The sequence below is a fragment of the Lygodium microphyllum genome, chromosome 29, assembly GCF_053477565.2.
Source record: "Lygodium microphyllum isolate KBCC chromosome 29, Lygodium_microphyllum_v1.1.10, whole genome shotgun sequence".
Taxonomy (NCBI): Eukaryota; Viridiplantae; Streptophyta; class Polypodiopsida; order Schizaeales; family Lygodiaceae; genus Lygodium; species Lygodium microphyllum.
The window spans coordinates 49,902,423-49,917,178 of NC_141163.1; the positions used below are offsets into that span (position 1 = coordinate 49,902,423).

The 14,756-nt window shown below is 40.5% G+C and overlaps 1 protein-coding gene across 2 annotated transcripts in view; it reads left to right on the forward strand.

Annotated features, from left to right (window-relative positions):
* LOC148010606 (sm-like protein LSM1B) overlaps positions 1-14,756 on the forward strand; it is a 53,907-nt gene that overhangs the window by 35,876 nt on the left and 3,275 nt on the right. Inside the window, exons 2-4 of one of the 2 annotated variants that reach the window (XM_087671181.1) lie at positions 2,904-2,972; positions 3,136-3,251; positions 3,533-3,595. In XM_087671181.1, the coding sequence (XP_087527307.1) occupies positions 2,904-2,972; positions 3,136-3,251; positions 3,533-3,595 (248 nt within the window). The remainder of the gene's footprint in view (positions 1-2,903; positions 2,973-3,135; positions 3,252-3,532; positions 3,596-14,756) is intronic. The other variant, XM_087671182.1, reaches the window with a different exon arrangement.

The following is a 14,756-nucleotide window of genomic DNA, read 5'->3' on the forward strand; positions in this document are numbered from 1 at the left end:
ATGTTGGACAGGTACTTGTGGGTGCTTGGTGTCAGTTTGGGCCTTTTAAAATGTCTAGTGGTGACATTAGGGGAATGGTAATTAATTAATTAATTAATGCTAGTCCAAGGCCAATTAATGTTGGGACAATTAAATGCTCCATGGGGGCTAGCACATTAACTGTGCACGGGCACTAGCAAGTCCTTGGGTAGGGACAAAGGAATTCTTAATTAATTTTTGGAAATTAAATCCAGAAAATTAATTAATTAATATTGGAAAATGCAATTAGAAAGCCGCCAAGTGGAAAAATAGGCTGTCACGTGCTCATGCAAGGTTGAGAGAGGGTTGTTGGGCTGGCAGAGGGTCATTCCAGCCGTTCAGAGGCTGGAGAGACAGGAGAGAGGCTGTAGACAGCAGGCGGCAGCAGTTCCAGTGCATTTCCAGCCAGCTAGAGGTCTCTCACATCAGCTTCCTCTCTCATCTATTGATAATCCCTCAGCAGTTCTCAGCCATTTGCGGCACGCTGTGAAGAGCAATTGGAGAAATTGCTGCCGTAACCCTAATTTACAGCAGAAATTAGGGTTTCCACAGCCACCTTGAGATCCGTGCCCAACTATTGAAGACCTTGTACTCAGTCTAGCAGCTGAAGACAAGAAATTTGCAGCTGACCTGAGAGATAGCCCATTCTCAATTTGTTGTGGTCTACATGCAAGAGATTGAAGATCCAAGTGTGCCTAGATTGTAGTACAATCAAGGGGCAAATTGATTTTATGAAATGCTGGTCCTTCTTGACAGCAATTGTGTTGAAGATTGAAGGAGATTAGTCTGTCTCTCAATGTACTTAAACCTTATAGGAATACAAGATAAATAAATACTGCAAGGGGCACCTCGGAATGTGGGAACGCCGTCCCAAACGGATGGGCTGAATGGGGATGCCAAAATGGGACAGGGACATCCCCTGTCCTGTCCCCAACAGCTGTCCCCCCGTCCCGTCCCCAACAGCTGTCCCCCCGTCCCGGCCATCCCCTACCCCGTCCCCTACACCGTCCCCAGTTAGGGGACGTTTTTGTTTTTGTTTTTTTGTTTTTTTTATGGAGTGGGTGTCTTTTAGGGGGTGGTTTTTTTGTATGTTCTCTTTGGTAGTATACATTCACCCACACACACAGTAACATGGGACCGGTTTTGGGGATATGGATGGGAATAGGGATGGGGCTACGGGGACGAATAATAAATTTCCATCCCCTGTTACCATGAGAGGGGGCTCTAACATGGGGATGGGATTGGGACGGGAAGCTACAAAATGGGCATCCCCTATAACTATGCCCACACATCCATCCACCACATCACATGCATACATTTTCAAATGCTATTTATGTATGCCGTTCCCTCCCGCGTCCCACCCCCCGTCCCCGTTCCTTGCTTTTAGCCGTCCCCGATCTCCGTCCCCGTCTCCGTTCCCGTTCCATGTTCCATGTTACTATGTCTACCACCCTTTCCTAGAAGGAAGGCTGGTTTCATGAGGATAGATGCACTCCCAAGTCCCACTGTTTGACTATACCCTAGATTTCTCATCACCACCCGAAGTCAATCAGTGATCATGATGGACATTGTAAGATTAGATGTAGAGAGGACGTGGGTGAACCCCATGCAACAATTCATTATGAAGATGGAACTCTTCTTCTCAGGATGGTTTTGTCACACGTCCGATATACATGGTGCACACCTCTCATAAAGCAACAAAGGCGCAATGGGCTAGATGCAACCTTGTCACACAAGCAATGGATAGAGACATGGAGATAGGAGGGTATTGCACTTGAGGACTGTATCTGTTAGCTATTTTGAGTAGAGGTAAGAGTCATAGGAGCAAAGTAAGAGTCATAGGAGCACTTACATATGCCACTGCGCAGGGCACTATGAAATCAAATATACTAGGGAGTATGAGGATGAGAGTTGCGTAAGGCTTTTACTCTAAGCTCCAATGTCATAGAAAGATTCTCTTGAGAGAAAGGAGAGCAGCATGTCTGGACCTACCTAGATTAAGATGCTTACAAAGTTCCTCACCACAATGAGCCCAGAGTTCCTCCACCCCCTGGGGTCTTCTCCTGTCCTAGGCAAACCATCTTCAAGGGGTTACCTTGGAGGAAGCCACAGCGTTATGCTGGATAAGATGTCCCTGTCCCCCAGGGTGGCGGCAACCAGCTGTCCTCACCATTGACAAATCGGAGCCTTTATTCCTTGCCATAGGTGATGTGTCCTGAGTACTTGAGCCCTCCTATGCTGAAGCAGCTGCTACAGCGTCCTATGATGGAGATTTTGAGATTAGCAGACAATAAATGAGACACATACTACATAGACATGATGGCATCTAATTTTTACTCTCTATTCTGATTTCTAGGATTTATTTCTCTCAGCTTCTTAGCTCTTTCTCCTTATAGCCATAGACGTCTACGGTTAGCAGTTTTACAGTTTGATTTACTCAGTAGTCATACTTTGACTGTGCTTTTGGTTGTATCTTCGACGGGTCATCATCACAGTTGCATTATATGCTCAGGTCTCATAGGCCATTTTGGCCTTCAGATGTCAATACGTCTTTCTTTGTTTCTCTCTCTTTTTCACACGATATACCTCCAAAGGTGTTTCATACTCTTCTTTGCAAATGACATGCATGTATTGCTTATCTATTATAAATTTTTTTTCCCCAACTAGTAACTTCTTTGTTGAGAATCTTTAGATAAATTTTACTTGCAATGCCATCAACTGTGAAGAGAACTTTGACTTTAGCTGGCATGGTTTTGGAGTCAATAACTGAAGTTGTAGAATAAGTGACTTCTAGTATAATAGGGTTGATCAACCTGTCTAAGTACAGAGTAAGAAGAAGGTCATAGTATCACAACCGTGCTCAAATGAACTTGATTTCTTTCCAGAGAAATTGCTGGTTATTTTACGAGATGGGCGCAAATTGATAGGCATTCTCAGGTCGTTTGATCAGTTCGGTATGTGAATCTTGGAATGATTATGGCCAACATCTTTTGAATACAAATGAATCAAAGAGGCACCTTATTAAACTTTGCTGGTGTGTATTCATATTTTGGCTTCAATAATATGTAGGCTTTAGTTTGTTTTGTTCTCATGGACATTACTTTTATCTTTTCCCAGCGAATGTTGTACTTGAAAGTGCTGTTGAGAGAATAATTGTGGGGGACCTCTTTTGTGATCTCCCTCTTGGGCTCTACATAATTCGTGGAGAAAATGTTGTTCTTATTGGTGAACTGGTATGTGAAAATCTTTCTTGAATTTCTCTTGAACCACCTATGTGTTATAAAGATATTTACGAAATATTTTTTATTGCTTAAATGTTCTATTTTGTGCAATGAGCAAGTAAGTAGGCATGCAACATCTGTTATGCTTTGCCTTATGCTCTGAAATTCCTCTAATATTATGCATTGGTGCAGTACACGTGTCTACTTTATTTGGGTGGAGTTTTTGAATAGGAACACAACCACTGCTTGCTATGTGGCATTTGAAATGACTTGCTTCTCTTCTGTTGGTGTAGGATACCACCATGGATGATTTGCCACCTCATATGATAAGAGTGACTCAAAAAGAAATAGAACAGGTGAGGTGTATTTTGGTAGTTGCTCATCTGAAAATGTGAACAAACAACTAGCATGCTGTATACAATGTTTGATCTGTAGGCCAAGCCTATTCCATTCAGATGTCAGTTATTGAGTATGATTTCCTTGTTAACCAAAAGTTCTGAAAGAACAACCCTTAAGGAGGGGAAAATCAGGGCTGAGTGCACATGTGCCTTTTCAAAAGAAAAACAGAAAACAAAGTTTGACAATGAAATTTGCTGAAAGTGTGAGGATCTTTTTCATTTGAGTTGATGCAAGTGGCACTAGAGACGTTATATCTACTATCCATCGTTCTCCCTCTGATTCATGCATAACAGGTCTGCTAAATCCTTGAGAACTGAATTTAAGTGTGACTTATAAACAACTGTAGCATGCATGATTCTTCTGTCAACCATCTTCTGAAAGTACTCTGATCTGCCGATCATAATATATATACTGCTACTGTGGGAAGCTCCCTTTTGGCTTTATGTGACACTTGGAGTGTGTAGTCTGTGAAAAATGATTCATATTGACCACATGGTTTAAGTCCAATTTGATGCAACTGTGCTTTAGGGAACAAAGTTTAGACTGATGTTGTTTTTCTTATATAATCACAAGTCTTCGTATATGGTCATTTCCCGTACCCTGCTGCCTGCACCTCAGCCATTATTACTTTCCTGGATGCCATTTTTAATGTTGTAAAATCACATGTTATGAAAATTTTTGTACCTCTTACTTATTTTCTGTTGCTCCCCATTTCCATAACAAGAGAGATCCATAGAATGTGGTCTGGTGTGTTGGGAGTTGGCCATTTTGGACAACTTAAAGCCTTTATACTACCCAACTTGTTCCAATCCTCTACCCAAAGTCTGATCCAAAGAACAATACACACATGGCTCTACTGGAATATGGAAACTGTATCTCTCTATTGTAGATAGTACTTCATGTTCATGTGTGATCCTATCACTTGACTTGCATACAAAGGTCAACAATTGAGCCAAAGAACACGATAGCGAGGTGTTAATGTCATAAATGATAATACTAGTCTTGCATATGCACTATATAATTGTTATCTTTAAGCAAATTGATAGTTGATTGGTTGCTGAAATGCTGATGTTGATGTGATAATTATTTTGTCATAAGAATTGAGATTGAAATGAGATGAAGAATTTTGTACTAGGGTTTTCAACTCAAATTTTAGGATTTCTTGCTGAGAGGTTACTCAAATAAAGTAGATACGAACCAATGAAGTCTTTTTTAGGAAATAGAAATCCTCAAAGGACCCATTGGCAAGGTGTAATGCAGTCAAGCTGAGAACTAGTTGAATGCCTGACATGGGTGAGGATAGGACGTGGGCAGGGAGTTTCATCTCTACATGCTCTCTCCATTGTGTTCATTTGGGTGATAGGTTGATGGACACAGAGGCACAGGAATGTGGACAGCGAAGAGAGAATAAATCACAAGATAGATGAAGGCAGAATGAATGAATCTCTTAGGCTTGGACTGCAATAATGAGAACTTGTTCAACTGTTCAGGTTGCCTACAATATAGGCAAGAATGTGAAATGTTCAGCCTGATCTGGGGCTAATGCAGCTAGCGAAGTGTTGTCTGATCTGAATGTGCCATGTGGGAGGGAAAATACCTATGAATGAAGAAGAGAAAATACACACTGACATGCCCAAATATGCACACTCTCAACATGCCATCTAAAGTGACATATTGGGCAAGCAGGACCTGAATGAGCTGAGGTGCCAGACATATGCAAAATGTACTGAGGGGTAAAAGCATGGTTGCCCTTCAACCAAAGACGAGTACAATGAATGGTGGCCCAACTCCAACATAATACAAAAGATCGCCAGGCCTGCTGAGTGGTAGTGCCTTGGTAGAAACATTAGCTACATTGTCCCACACAGGATGTATTCCAATAGTCTAAGGGTTGCCAGCTTGATCTACTGATGGACAAGGTGGTAATGAACCTCAATGTGCTTGGTCCTCCAATAGAAACAGAGTTTTGAGCTAGGGCAAAGGCACTCTAGCTATTGAAAGTGGTGATGGTGGGTTGGTCTTGGCTGTGCCCTAATTTTTGAAGAAACTGGGGAAGGTACAATAACTCCAGGAGGCATAAATAACATTTTCAAATGCTCTGCGTCTGCTAAAGATATTGCAACCTTTGGTTGTGGGTTTGCAGCTAAGGTTGAAGCAACATATTCTGAAGAAATCTTCAATGTTGACATTGATAACCCAATATAAACTCTGAATAGCCTTTAGAGTGGTGCCTAAGTGGTACTGAATGTCATCAGAAGTGGTACTTCTGAGTCTTGAATAACAAAGTAGTTGCATGCTGGCTTGCCAATGAGTGTGTGAGAGGAGAAAATTGAGTCAGAATGCTGATGGAGAATGAGATGTCTAGCATGGTGTTGGCTAGGTGTAGGAGGGGCCCCATGTCAGAGGGAGATGATTTATCTCTAGCTCTTTAGGCGCATTCAGGACATTGCAGGAGTTGTGCTGGACAGGGGCAGGTCCATTGGTTGCTTAGGTTCTGTGAATGTTCAATGAACAATGCATTTAATGTGCAAGTTTCTGTGCAGATTTAATTAATTCAAGTTAAATGAAGCTTAATTTGCAAGTTTCATTTAATTTATTAATTTGGATGTGGGCAAAAGTTTTGGGCCGAGACACTTTTATAAGTTAATTACTAGCCAAATAATTAAATGTCACTCGTTAAATTTGGTTATTTAGTTGAAAAAGAAAGCAAAATGCAAGAAAGCAAGAAAACACTAGGAAAGACAAGAAGACACAGCCTTAGCCTTTTTGTACTACATGTGAGCTTTACTTTGTGGGTGCAGATTGTGGCTGTTCCAGATCACACAAGTTCCCCCTCAATTGAAGCAAACCGAATGCTCAGATAGAAGTGCAAGAGACCAAGATCAGTGACATCAAATAATCACTGCAAATCAGCCTTCAAGTTTGCATTGTGGAATTCATTAAGGGGTTTTCCATAGGTCACGTGACCAATGGATCTCCATTGATGATTGTGAGCAACTTGCAGTGTGGGGATGAGCTGCAAGTTGGGATTTGGGCAGGGTCCCCTTGGCATTTGAGCAATGTGGAAAGATGAGTGTGGGGTGGATAAGGGGTGGCAAAATATTAGAAGGTCTTGTGGCTACTACCTGCAGTACAAAAGGGCGTGTCATGTGCACTCTAGATGGACAACTTATGAAAGATGGATTTGCCTTTGAAGAGGAAGATGGCCCATTGCATATTGGGAATTATGTAAATTGTGTGGGTATCTGAGTGATATTTGGGGCTTGATATGCGTGGGACAGATACCCTTGTGTTTGAGTTGCCAGGGGTGCTTGGTTTAGGAGTGGAACTCCTACCACTGTTGCACCTCCAACACTTGACTAATAAATAGGAACTTAATCTATGAGGTTTTATCTAAAGGAACAAGACCCCCTGAGTGTCAGAAAAGTGTGGAGCAATGGAAGCAAAGAGATGATGCTGAAAGACCTGCTATAATCACAGTGAATGAAAAATAACAGCAAGAACACTAAAGGACTCAAAGATAATGGACTCGGGAAATGGAATCCATATACTAAGGCTCAAGAGTAGTACAAGGGCATGGGTTGAGGACAGCCAATATTGTGCAACAGTCTCCCTCTCTTCAACAGAAGTAGTATGCTTGTATCTGATGAATGAATGTGAGGAGGAGAGCACCCAATAAATAGGTGATAATAAATACATCAAAATAACAGGTTGGCCAGCATTTAATGTGGCCAATAATACCGATTGGACACATTTAATGGGCTTCACTCAAAACTGAAATGGTCTTTTGACAGGGGCTTTGCGGCACCTGAGACACACTGTGGCACCCAGGATATGCAAATTGCTAACATCGAGTGCATAGATGAAGTGTAAGAAGAAAGTGGTAGGTGATAAATTGGATCAATGGAGGACGAAATTAGAGTAGTGGGTGGGATTTAAATGTGAGAAGGTGATGCATCGAAAGTAAACTCATGAGAAAAAGCATGTGATTATCCTTCTACCTCTAGGACCCCCTCTTCTTATACTCACATACTGGTATGGGTTCTGGTCTCCATGGTTACTCATGCCCAATGCCCATTGCCTGAATGATAGCAATAATAACAAATGGACAAACAAAATGTGAACCATAAATAGCTTGCACTGACTCAGTGGACATTGGAAGTGTAGACATCTTCAAGACCGTTTTTGCATGCTCTTTAATGCCAAGCTTTCTAAGTGAAAGCCCAAGTGTCAATGATGCATCTAGATTTGATATGGTGTAAGGAAATGCAAATGTACGAGACACTGTAATCACAATATGATGAATGCTTAATGAAGACGGAGGTGTGTAGAGATGATGACTGATACAAAGGGGCCTTGAACCTCTGTCTCTCAAGGACTGGGGTAGAGATGAGCCGAGAGTGGTGGCAGAGATGCCAAGAACATCTTAGAGAGTGTTGTACCTGAGACAGATCTGAAAATGAAGCATCAATAGTCCACCATGAATGATGATCTAGAAAGCAGCAAAAGGAGTAAAACACAATCCTCTGGGAAGCAGGATGTTGTAGACTCTGGACAGTGAAAATGCAGGCAGCAGGCTGAAAACACAGTCTATTGAGTAGGTGATGATGACCAACTGACAGCGGCAGCAGATCAAACATGGGTGGCAGCAGAATGCAGATCAGCAGCTGGTATGATAGCGACATCTCATTACAGGTTCTAATAATTGGCAGGTAGGGAGGCAAGGTGCAGCCTCCTTAAGTAGGGCAGTAGTAGTAGACAGTCTGACAGGTTATGGCAGCAAGGAAGAAGAATTGCTGGCTGATGGCTGGGAGAGAATGATAATGATGAGGAATGAAGTGAATATGCCCACAACATATGGGAGATTTTTGGGCATTTGTCCTACTACTAGATAACATATCCATTTTCATTAATAATTGTAATCAGGGCTGTTTTTGTGGAGTGCATTAATTGAGGCCTTAAATTTTACTTGCTCAACAATCCCCTTTGATATTGTAGGCCACAGCCTTTGCCTTATCATCCATACGCTAATAGCAGTGGTTGTATCTAGGGCTGCTCCAACCACAATAATTGCAAGTAGGAGGTCTCTTGCTGTACAGAAAATCATTTGTCATTGTCATTATTGTTGCCACAATCGCCTCTTTTGCTACTTTTGGCTGTCCCGCTGACTATGACTCTTGGAAGTAACAAGGGCCCTTTTGGACTTGGGAGGGGTGGAAGCAACAATTTCCTTTTGCAGCTTGATGTGGCAAACATATAGCTTGGATAACCTTCTTGAAAGCATCAAATGACTTCGAAAGCTCAAGCATAACTTGAAGAACACAATGGTCATCTTTAAAGCTATTATTTGTCTTCTCAAGCTGACCCATGGAATAGATGAGCTACTGCACTTACTCAGAAAGGTTAGGTCCTTCAAGCTTACAATTTACAGCTCTCTTAACTAATAACAACAAAGGGTGTCCATCCCAACATATCTATCTTCAAATGCTTCCAAAGAGATTGAGCAGTCTTAGGTTTATGTTGAGCTACTAAGCTAATATCTTCTTGGAAATGAGAGAATGAGGGCAGTCAAAGCTTCTTGATTTGCAACATCTTGCTCAACTTTGTAAGCATTTGGAGAACATGCCAAATGCCATCTGGTTGGAAGATTGCAATGTTTCAATTGTTATGGAAGGTTCCAAGTTGTAACTTTTCTTGACGCTGGTTTGAGGAACTATGAACTTGTAGCTTTTTACCCATTCATGGGAGATGTAAAATATTATTTTGACAATATCATTTACTCACATTACAAACAATAAATTTGGCTTCCTATTTGTATACACTTGTCACTACTTACCCCTCCTCAAAAATTTGTAATGTTTGCATACCCTTTGCCATAATGGTCACCAATAACTTTCATGCTCAAATGAACATCATGCCCCAAGTCCCCTCTCACTCGATGGCTAGGGCCTCTATCTCTACGAATAACTTTTTTTTACTTTAAAGCAAATTAATGCATGGAATCATTGTATAAAATCTTCTCCAAATTCATTGCTAAGAGGCTTCAGAAAGTTTTTCCAAAAGTTGATTCACCCATGGAAATATCGCTTCATCAAGGAATGTAATATTATGCATAATGTTTTAAATGTTCAATTAGATATAGATTGTTTTAAAATGAATAGTCAGGAGGTCGTTATGATTTGACTGGATATTGGAAAAGCTTTTGATCATATCGGTTGGTCCCCTCTTCGAAAGTTAATGTCTTCCATGGGATTTGGCTCTCAAATAGCTTCTCATATTGATAATACAATTAGCTGTGATGGAGTGGCATGCATATTGCTTAATGGTGGGATAATTAAATAGATTGCTCTCACTTGGTGTCTTCGTTAAGGATTTCCCCTTGGTTCTTTGTTATTTGCATTGGTGACCCATCCAATGCTCTCTCTATTGAATAAGTTAATGACTAATGTTGAAATCATTGGTTTTGTTGGATATGGACTTTGAAACTAGTAACTACCAAAGATGGACTAGCAAGTTGTGGTTGATGAAACTCCATGAGAGAGAGAGAGAGAGAGAGAGAGAGAGAGAGAGAGAGAGAGAGAGAGAGAGAGAGAGAGAGCGAGCTCTTGCAACTACACAAATTGAAAGATAGATGGATAATATATATGAGGAATCAAAATATAAGTGTTAGGGTCTAAATATATAGGCAAAGGTGTATACCTAACCCTTTGACCCTTCTTGAATACTAAGTAGTATAATAAGTGTTCACATGTAAATACATACTTTTACACACAATAGCGTGTGTTTACACACGAGAATAAATTGACCCATTCGACCTTCCTTTGGGTCATGGATGACTAAACCTGTGACACAAAACATAAAGAAAGGAAAGATGGGAAGGTCTTACCTCAAGCATGCAATGTCTAATCTTGTACAATAGATTATGGGAAAGGAGATACATAAATGAGAGAGATACAACATGAGGATGGTTAGTCTTTAATTTGATTTGCACCTTGATTCGGACAATCAATTGGCCTTTACCCGCTTTGATGGAGATGGAAAATGCCCCAAATTCAATTATTTGTTGGTCCCTTCACTTGAATAGGCTAAAACTAGCTTCAGCCTTATTGAATCCAAGACTTGGAGCTTCCAATTTTTGACACACTTCTCGAGGCTGTTGCTAAACCCTAATTGTTGCTGCAGATTAGGGTTTACAGCAAAGAAATCTGAAATTTCTCAGCCTTCGGTGATCTCAATGCTGCAATCTTTGGAGCAAGGTTGTAGAAAGGTTGGGAGATGAGAGAGAATGTTGAGGAGAGAGAAAATTAAGACTTTCTTCGTGGAGAACTGAAGAAAATCTGACATTTTTGTTGCTACCCTGTCTCAACAGCTTGTAGAGGCAAAGATTTGAAGAAAATCAGTTATTTGCTGCTGTTGCTCTATCTTAACAGTCTGTAGATGCTGTCACCTGCTATTGATTGGTCTTCTCTTTCCCTTGGCTGCCTCAGAAGGTCCTTCAATGGCTGCAAATCAGACCGGTAGCATCTCCTCCCTCTCTCTTGTAGGTTGAATACACTAGAAATGCCTCTCTCCAGCCTCTAAAGACGTTTTTAAGTCTTGCATGGGCATTTTTGACAAGTGGCAGCCTTTCCAAATGGTTTTTTTAGCAGTATCCATAATTAAATATTAATTTTCAGTCTTTAAATACTAAAAATTAATCTAATAATTATTTTGGTGCCTTGAAAAATAATCTGACTGGCCAATAATTAAATTGGCTAGGTAACTTTCATTTCCGAGTGTCTTTGTGCCATCTTTGACCATCAGATTGGCGTTAGGTACCATTAAACGCCACTTCTCTAGTGTCACCAATAGACATTTATGGCCAAATAAATGACCCAAGCCAACAACTGGCTCTAGATACCACCAAGTACCTGTGCGAAATAACTTATAGCAACTTTTGCCTTTGACATCTCGTGATTTTTTGAAGTGTCCGGCTCGTAAATTTACTCTAACCCCAGTTACACCTCACATGTGCAACATTTACTTAGCCATGTGATTAAATTAATCCATATGTTAAGTGAGTTTTCAAAAGTACATGTCCTCATGACATTAGAACCTTGCAAAAGAGATTGGGACTAGGGTAACCCACTTACTAGAAGTGTGGGGGTCATAGTCACCAGGGATGGGGATCTAATAATTATTTATTTTCTAGATAGAATTGCAACACTTTATAATGAAACTAGACAAATATGATACCTTAACTAAAAACCTCAAAATCATAAATGTTACATAAAAGACTCCAAAGTTGAAACACAACAATTATTAAATGAACAATGAATACTCAAATTGAAGAGTACAAGTGACAATGCCAAATGGTGATACTAGCATGAGAAGTTGGTACTCAACATAAATACAAGAAACAATAATGAGTAGAGGACTAAAAGTGGCACTCAGGGATGAGTACTCATTGCTTAGAGTAGTCGTTGAAGACGACAAGAAAGTTGGAACAACACAAATTGATAAATGTCAAAGACTCAAATGACTAGGAACTAAGAACTGCAAATCTATATCTTGATCATCAACTGGAAGGAAAATGCTCCATCTCATGTATGACATAATCATCCTCTTGAGGATCTACTTGTTGCTCTTGCTCGTCCTCTTGTTCCCTATTCTGATGACTCTCTTGAAACTTAGGATTGAACACAAATGCAGCTGCATGTAAAGGAGAATAATATTTTTTCTAGCGTGTGACACATAAGGTGCGTAACTTCTCATACCTCTGTGCCATCTCACAATCCTCATCATCAAAAGGAAAGAAAATACACCTTTTCTCAATCATTCTGTCCATAGCCTTATAGACTTTCCCAATGCATGGTTGCATATTGTCCACAATATTAATGACTGCACCATGGCATTACTCTGATGCATATCATCCCAAAACAAGGCATCGTTTGTACATTCAACACATTTTATCCTTGCAGTAGTGGCGGACAATGCATTTGCACAATACTCGTCACTAATGAAGATTTGTCTCAAAGTAGCACTGCATGTGCTACCAAGCATAAAAAAATTATAAGCAAACGGTGTTTTCGAGTACTTCAAGAGAACCTTCTTGGATCTCTTGTGAAACTCAACATGCATGAATTGGTGGTTCAACACAAATGTCACCATAGCATTTGCTTTCTCAATCACAAGCTCAATCCAATCCAACTTGCCAATGTCTTTTAATAGATTATTCAAGCAATGTGCCATGCAAAAAGATATTGTAATGTGTGGATATGCTTGCTGAACAATATTACTTGTAGCCCTATTTGTGGCCTCTCCATCCACAGGTCCTGTGACCAAATTAGGGCCAACCATCTCAATGCTGCTTATTCATTTAGTTTCCAGTACATCCTCTGACTTGCTAGTTTCAGTGGTATCAAGAGAGTTTATGAAATACATCTCGCCACGTGAATATGCAACCATACCATGAATAGATTGCCTTCAAGTGTCTGACCACCCATTTGCAATCAAAGTCACTCCATTTGATTACCATAAACTTGTTGTGTTCTCAGTTGTAATCTCCATTGCACGTCTCTCCTTCTCTAAAAGAGTCGTGTGCAAAGACTCGGAGGATGGTGGAACATAGGAGGATCTTGCTTCTCTAACCTTTTTATACATGTTCTTGAAGTACTTTGACTTGGTTGCATTAAATGCAATGTGATCATAATAGAAGAATCTCTCAACTACCATGTTTACATCCTCCTTTTTTCTGGCATCCATATGTGCATCAAGAGTGGTTTGGCTAATACGTGTCACAGTAGGTGTTGTAGGAGCTGTAGAGCCAAGCATCTCAAAAGCACCACTACCTATGTTGCTAGTGGTGTGAGCTGCAGTGGATGATGGCCTAGCGGAACCTAGTCTGCTAGAATCAGCAGTAGTAGCTGCAACCGGTCTATGACTCACATAAAGCGGTAGTTCCTTCAATTAACACTTGGTCTTTACACATACACACATAAGCAGAGACCTCACTCCCTCTCTCAACATCAGATTGGCCCCGAAGACCGGCGCCCCTCTCGGTATTTCTTTATCTATTAAAAGATTGAAAATCACAAAAATGATAATGTTCCAAAATACATAACCTGTGAACAATTGGTTTTTATCTCTTTTGGGTAAATCCCAGTTGCATAAGAACAATACAACATGTCTAGATCAACATCCCTTTTAGGAAAGCATTTTCTATGACCAAAACTCAATGATTCCTATGCAGAATTGCAGTCTGCAGATCTTTGAATTCACTGTTTTTACTGTTCAGTGTTCTTACTGCCCAACACATTGTTCTTACTGTCCAGCATGTGCAGAATTCACTGTTCTTACTCTTTAGCATGTGACCAAAACTCAATGATTCGTGTGCAGAATTACAGTCTGCAAATCTCTAAATTCACTGTTCTTACTGTCTAGCATGTCCTGCATTTTCTGTGACCAATACTCAATGATTCATGTGCAGAATTTCAGAGAAAACACAGAATTGTACCTTAGATGGAATCAGCCCATCATGCGAAGCATTTCCTCTGAGAATAGAGAGAGAGAGTTGATTAGAGGGAGCAAGCTCGACCTCCGTACTTGAGTCAGAGATGTAGAAGTACTCTCCTTGGTTGATTTTCTTGCAGCAATTTGCCCTCAGTTTCTCAAAACTTTATTCTCCCATTTGCCCCTTATGCCTATTACGTTTTTTTTAATACTCTCTCTCTCTCTCTCTCTCTCTTTTGGGAATTTGTGCCACATGGCATACATGTAACAATTTTCCCGTTTAAACCTTTTGGTCTGAAATTCTCCATGATCGGTGAAAAATTTGACCTCGGCAGAGACCAGAGAATTAATCCTCATGCAAAAACGAAGATAATGACGTGAACAGATTCTGGGGTCCAAAAATAGTAACTCCCTAAATTTTAGGGATGGTGACCCTTGCATTCCTTAAGTTGTTCTGAGCAACTTTTATCATTGTGACCACATCAAAAAGTGTAATGTGGCTCAATTATTTATTCCGTGAGCATTCTCACATGTGCTTCTTCTGTCTTGGCCAGGCTCATTGTCTTGCATCATCTCCAGTGGCTAAGCACACAGTCCCAAACCACTGGCATTCTATTCTTCAGTGCC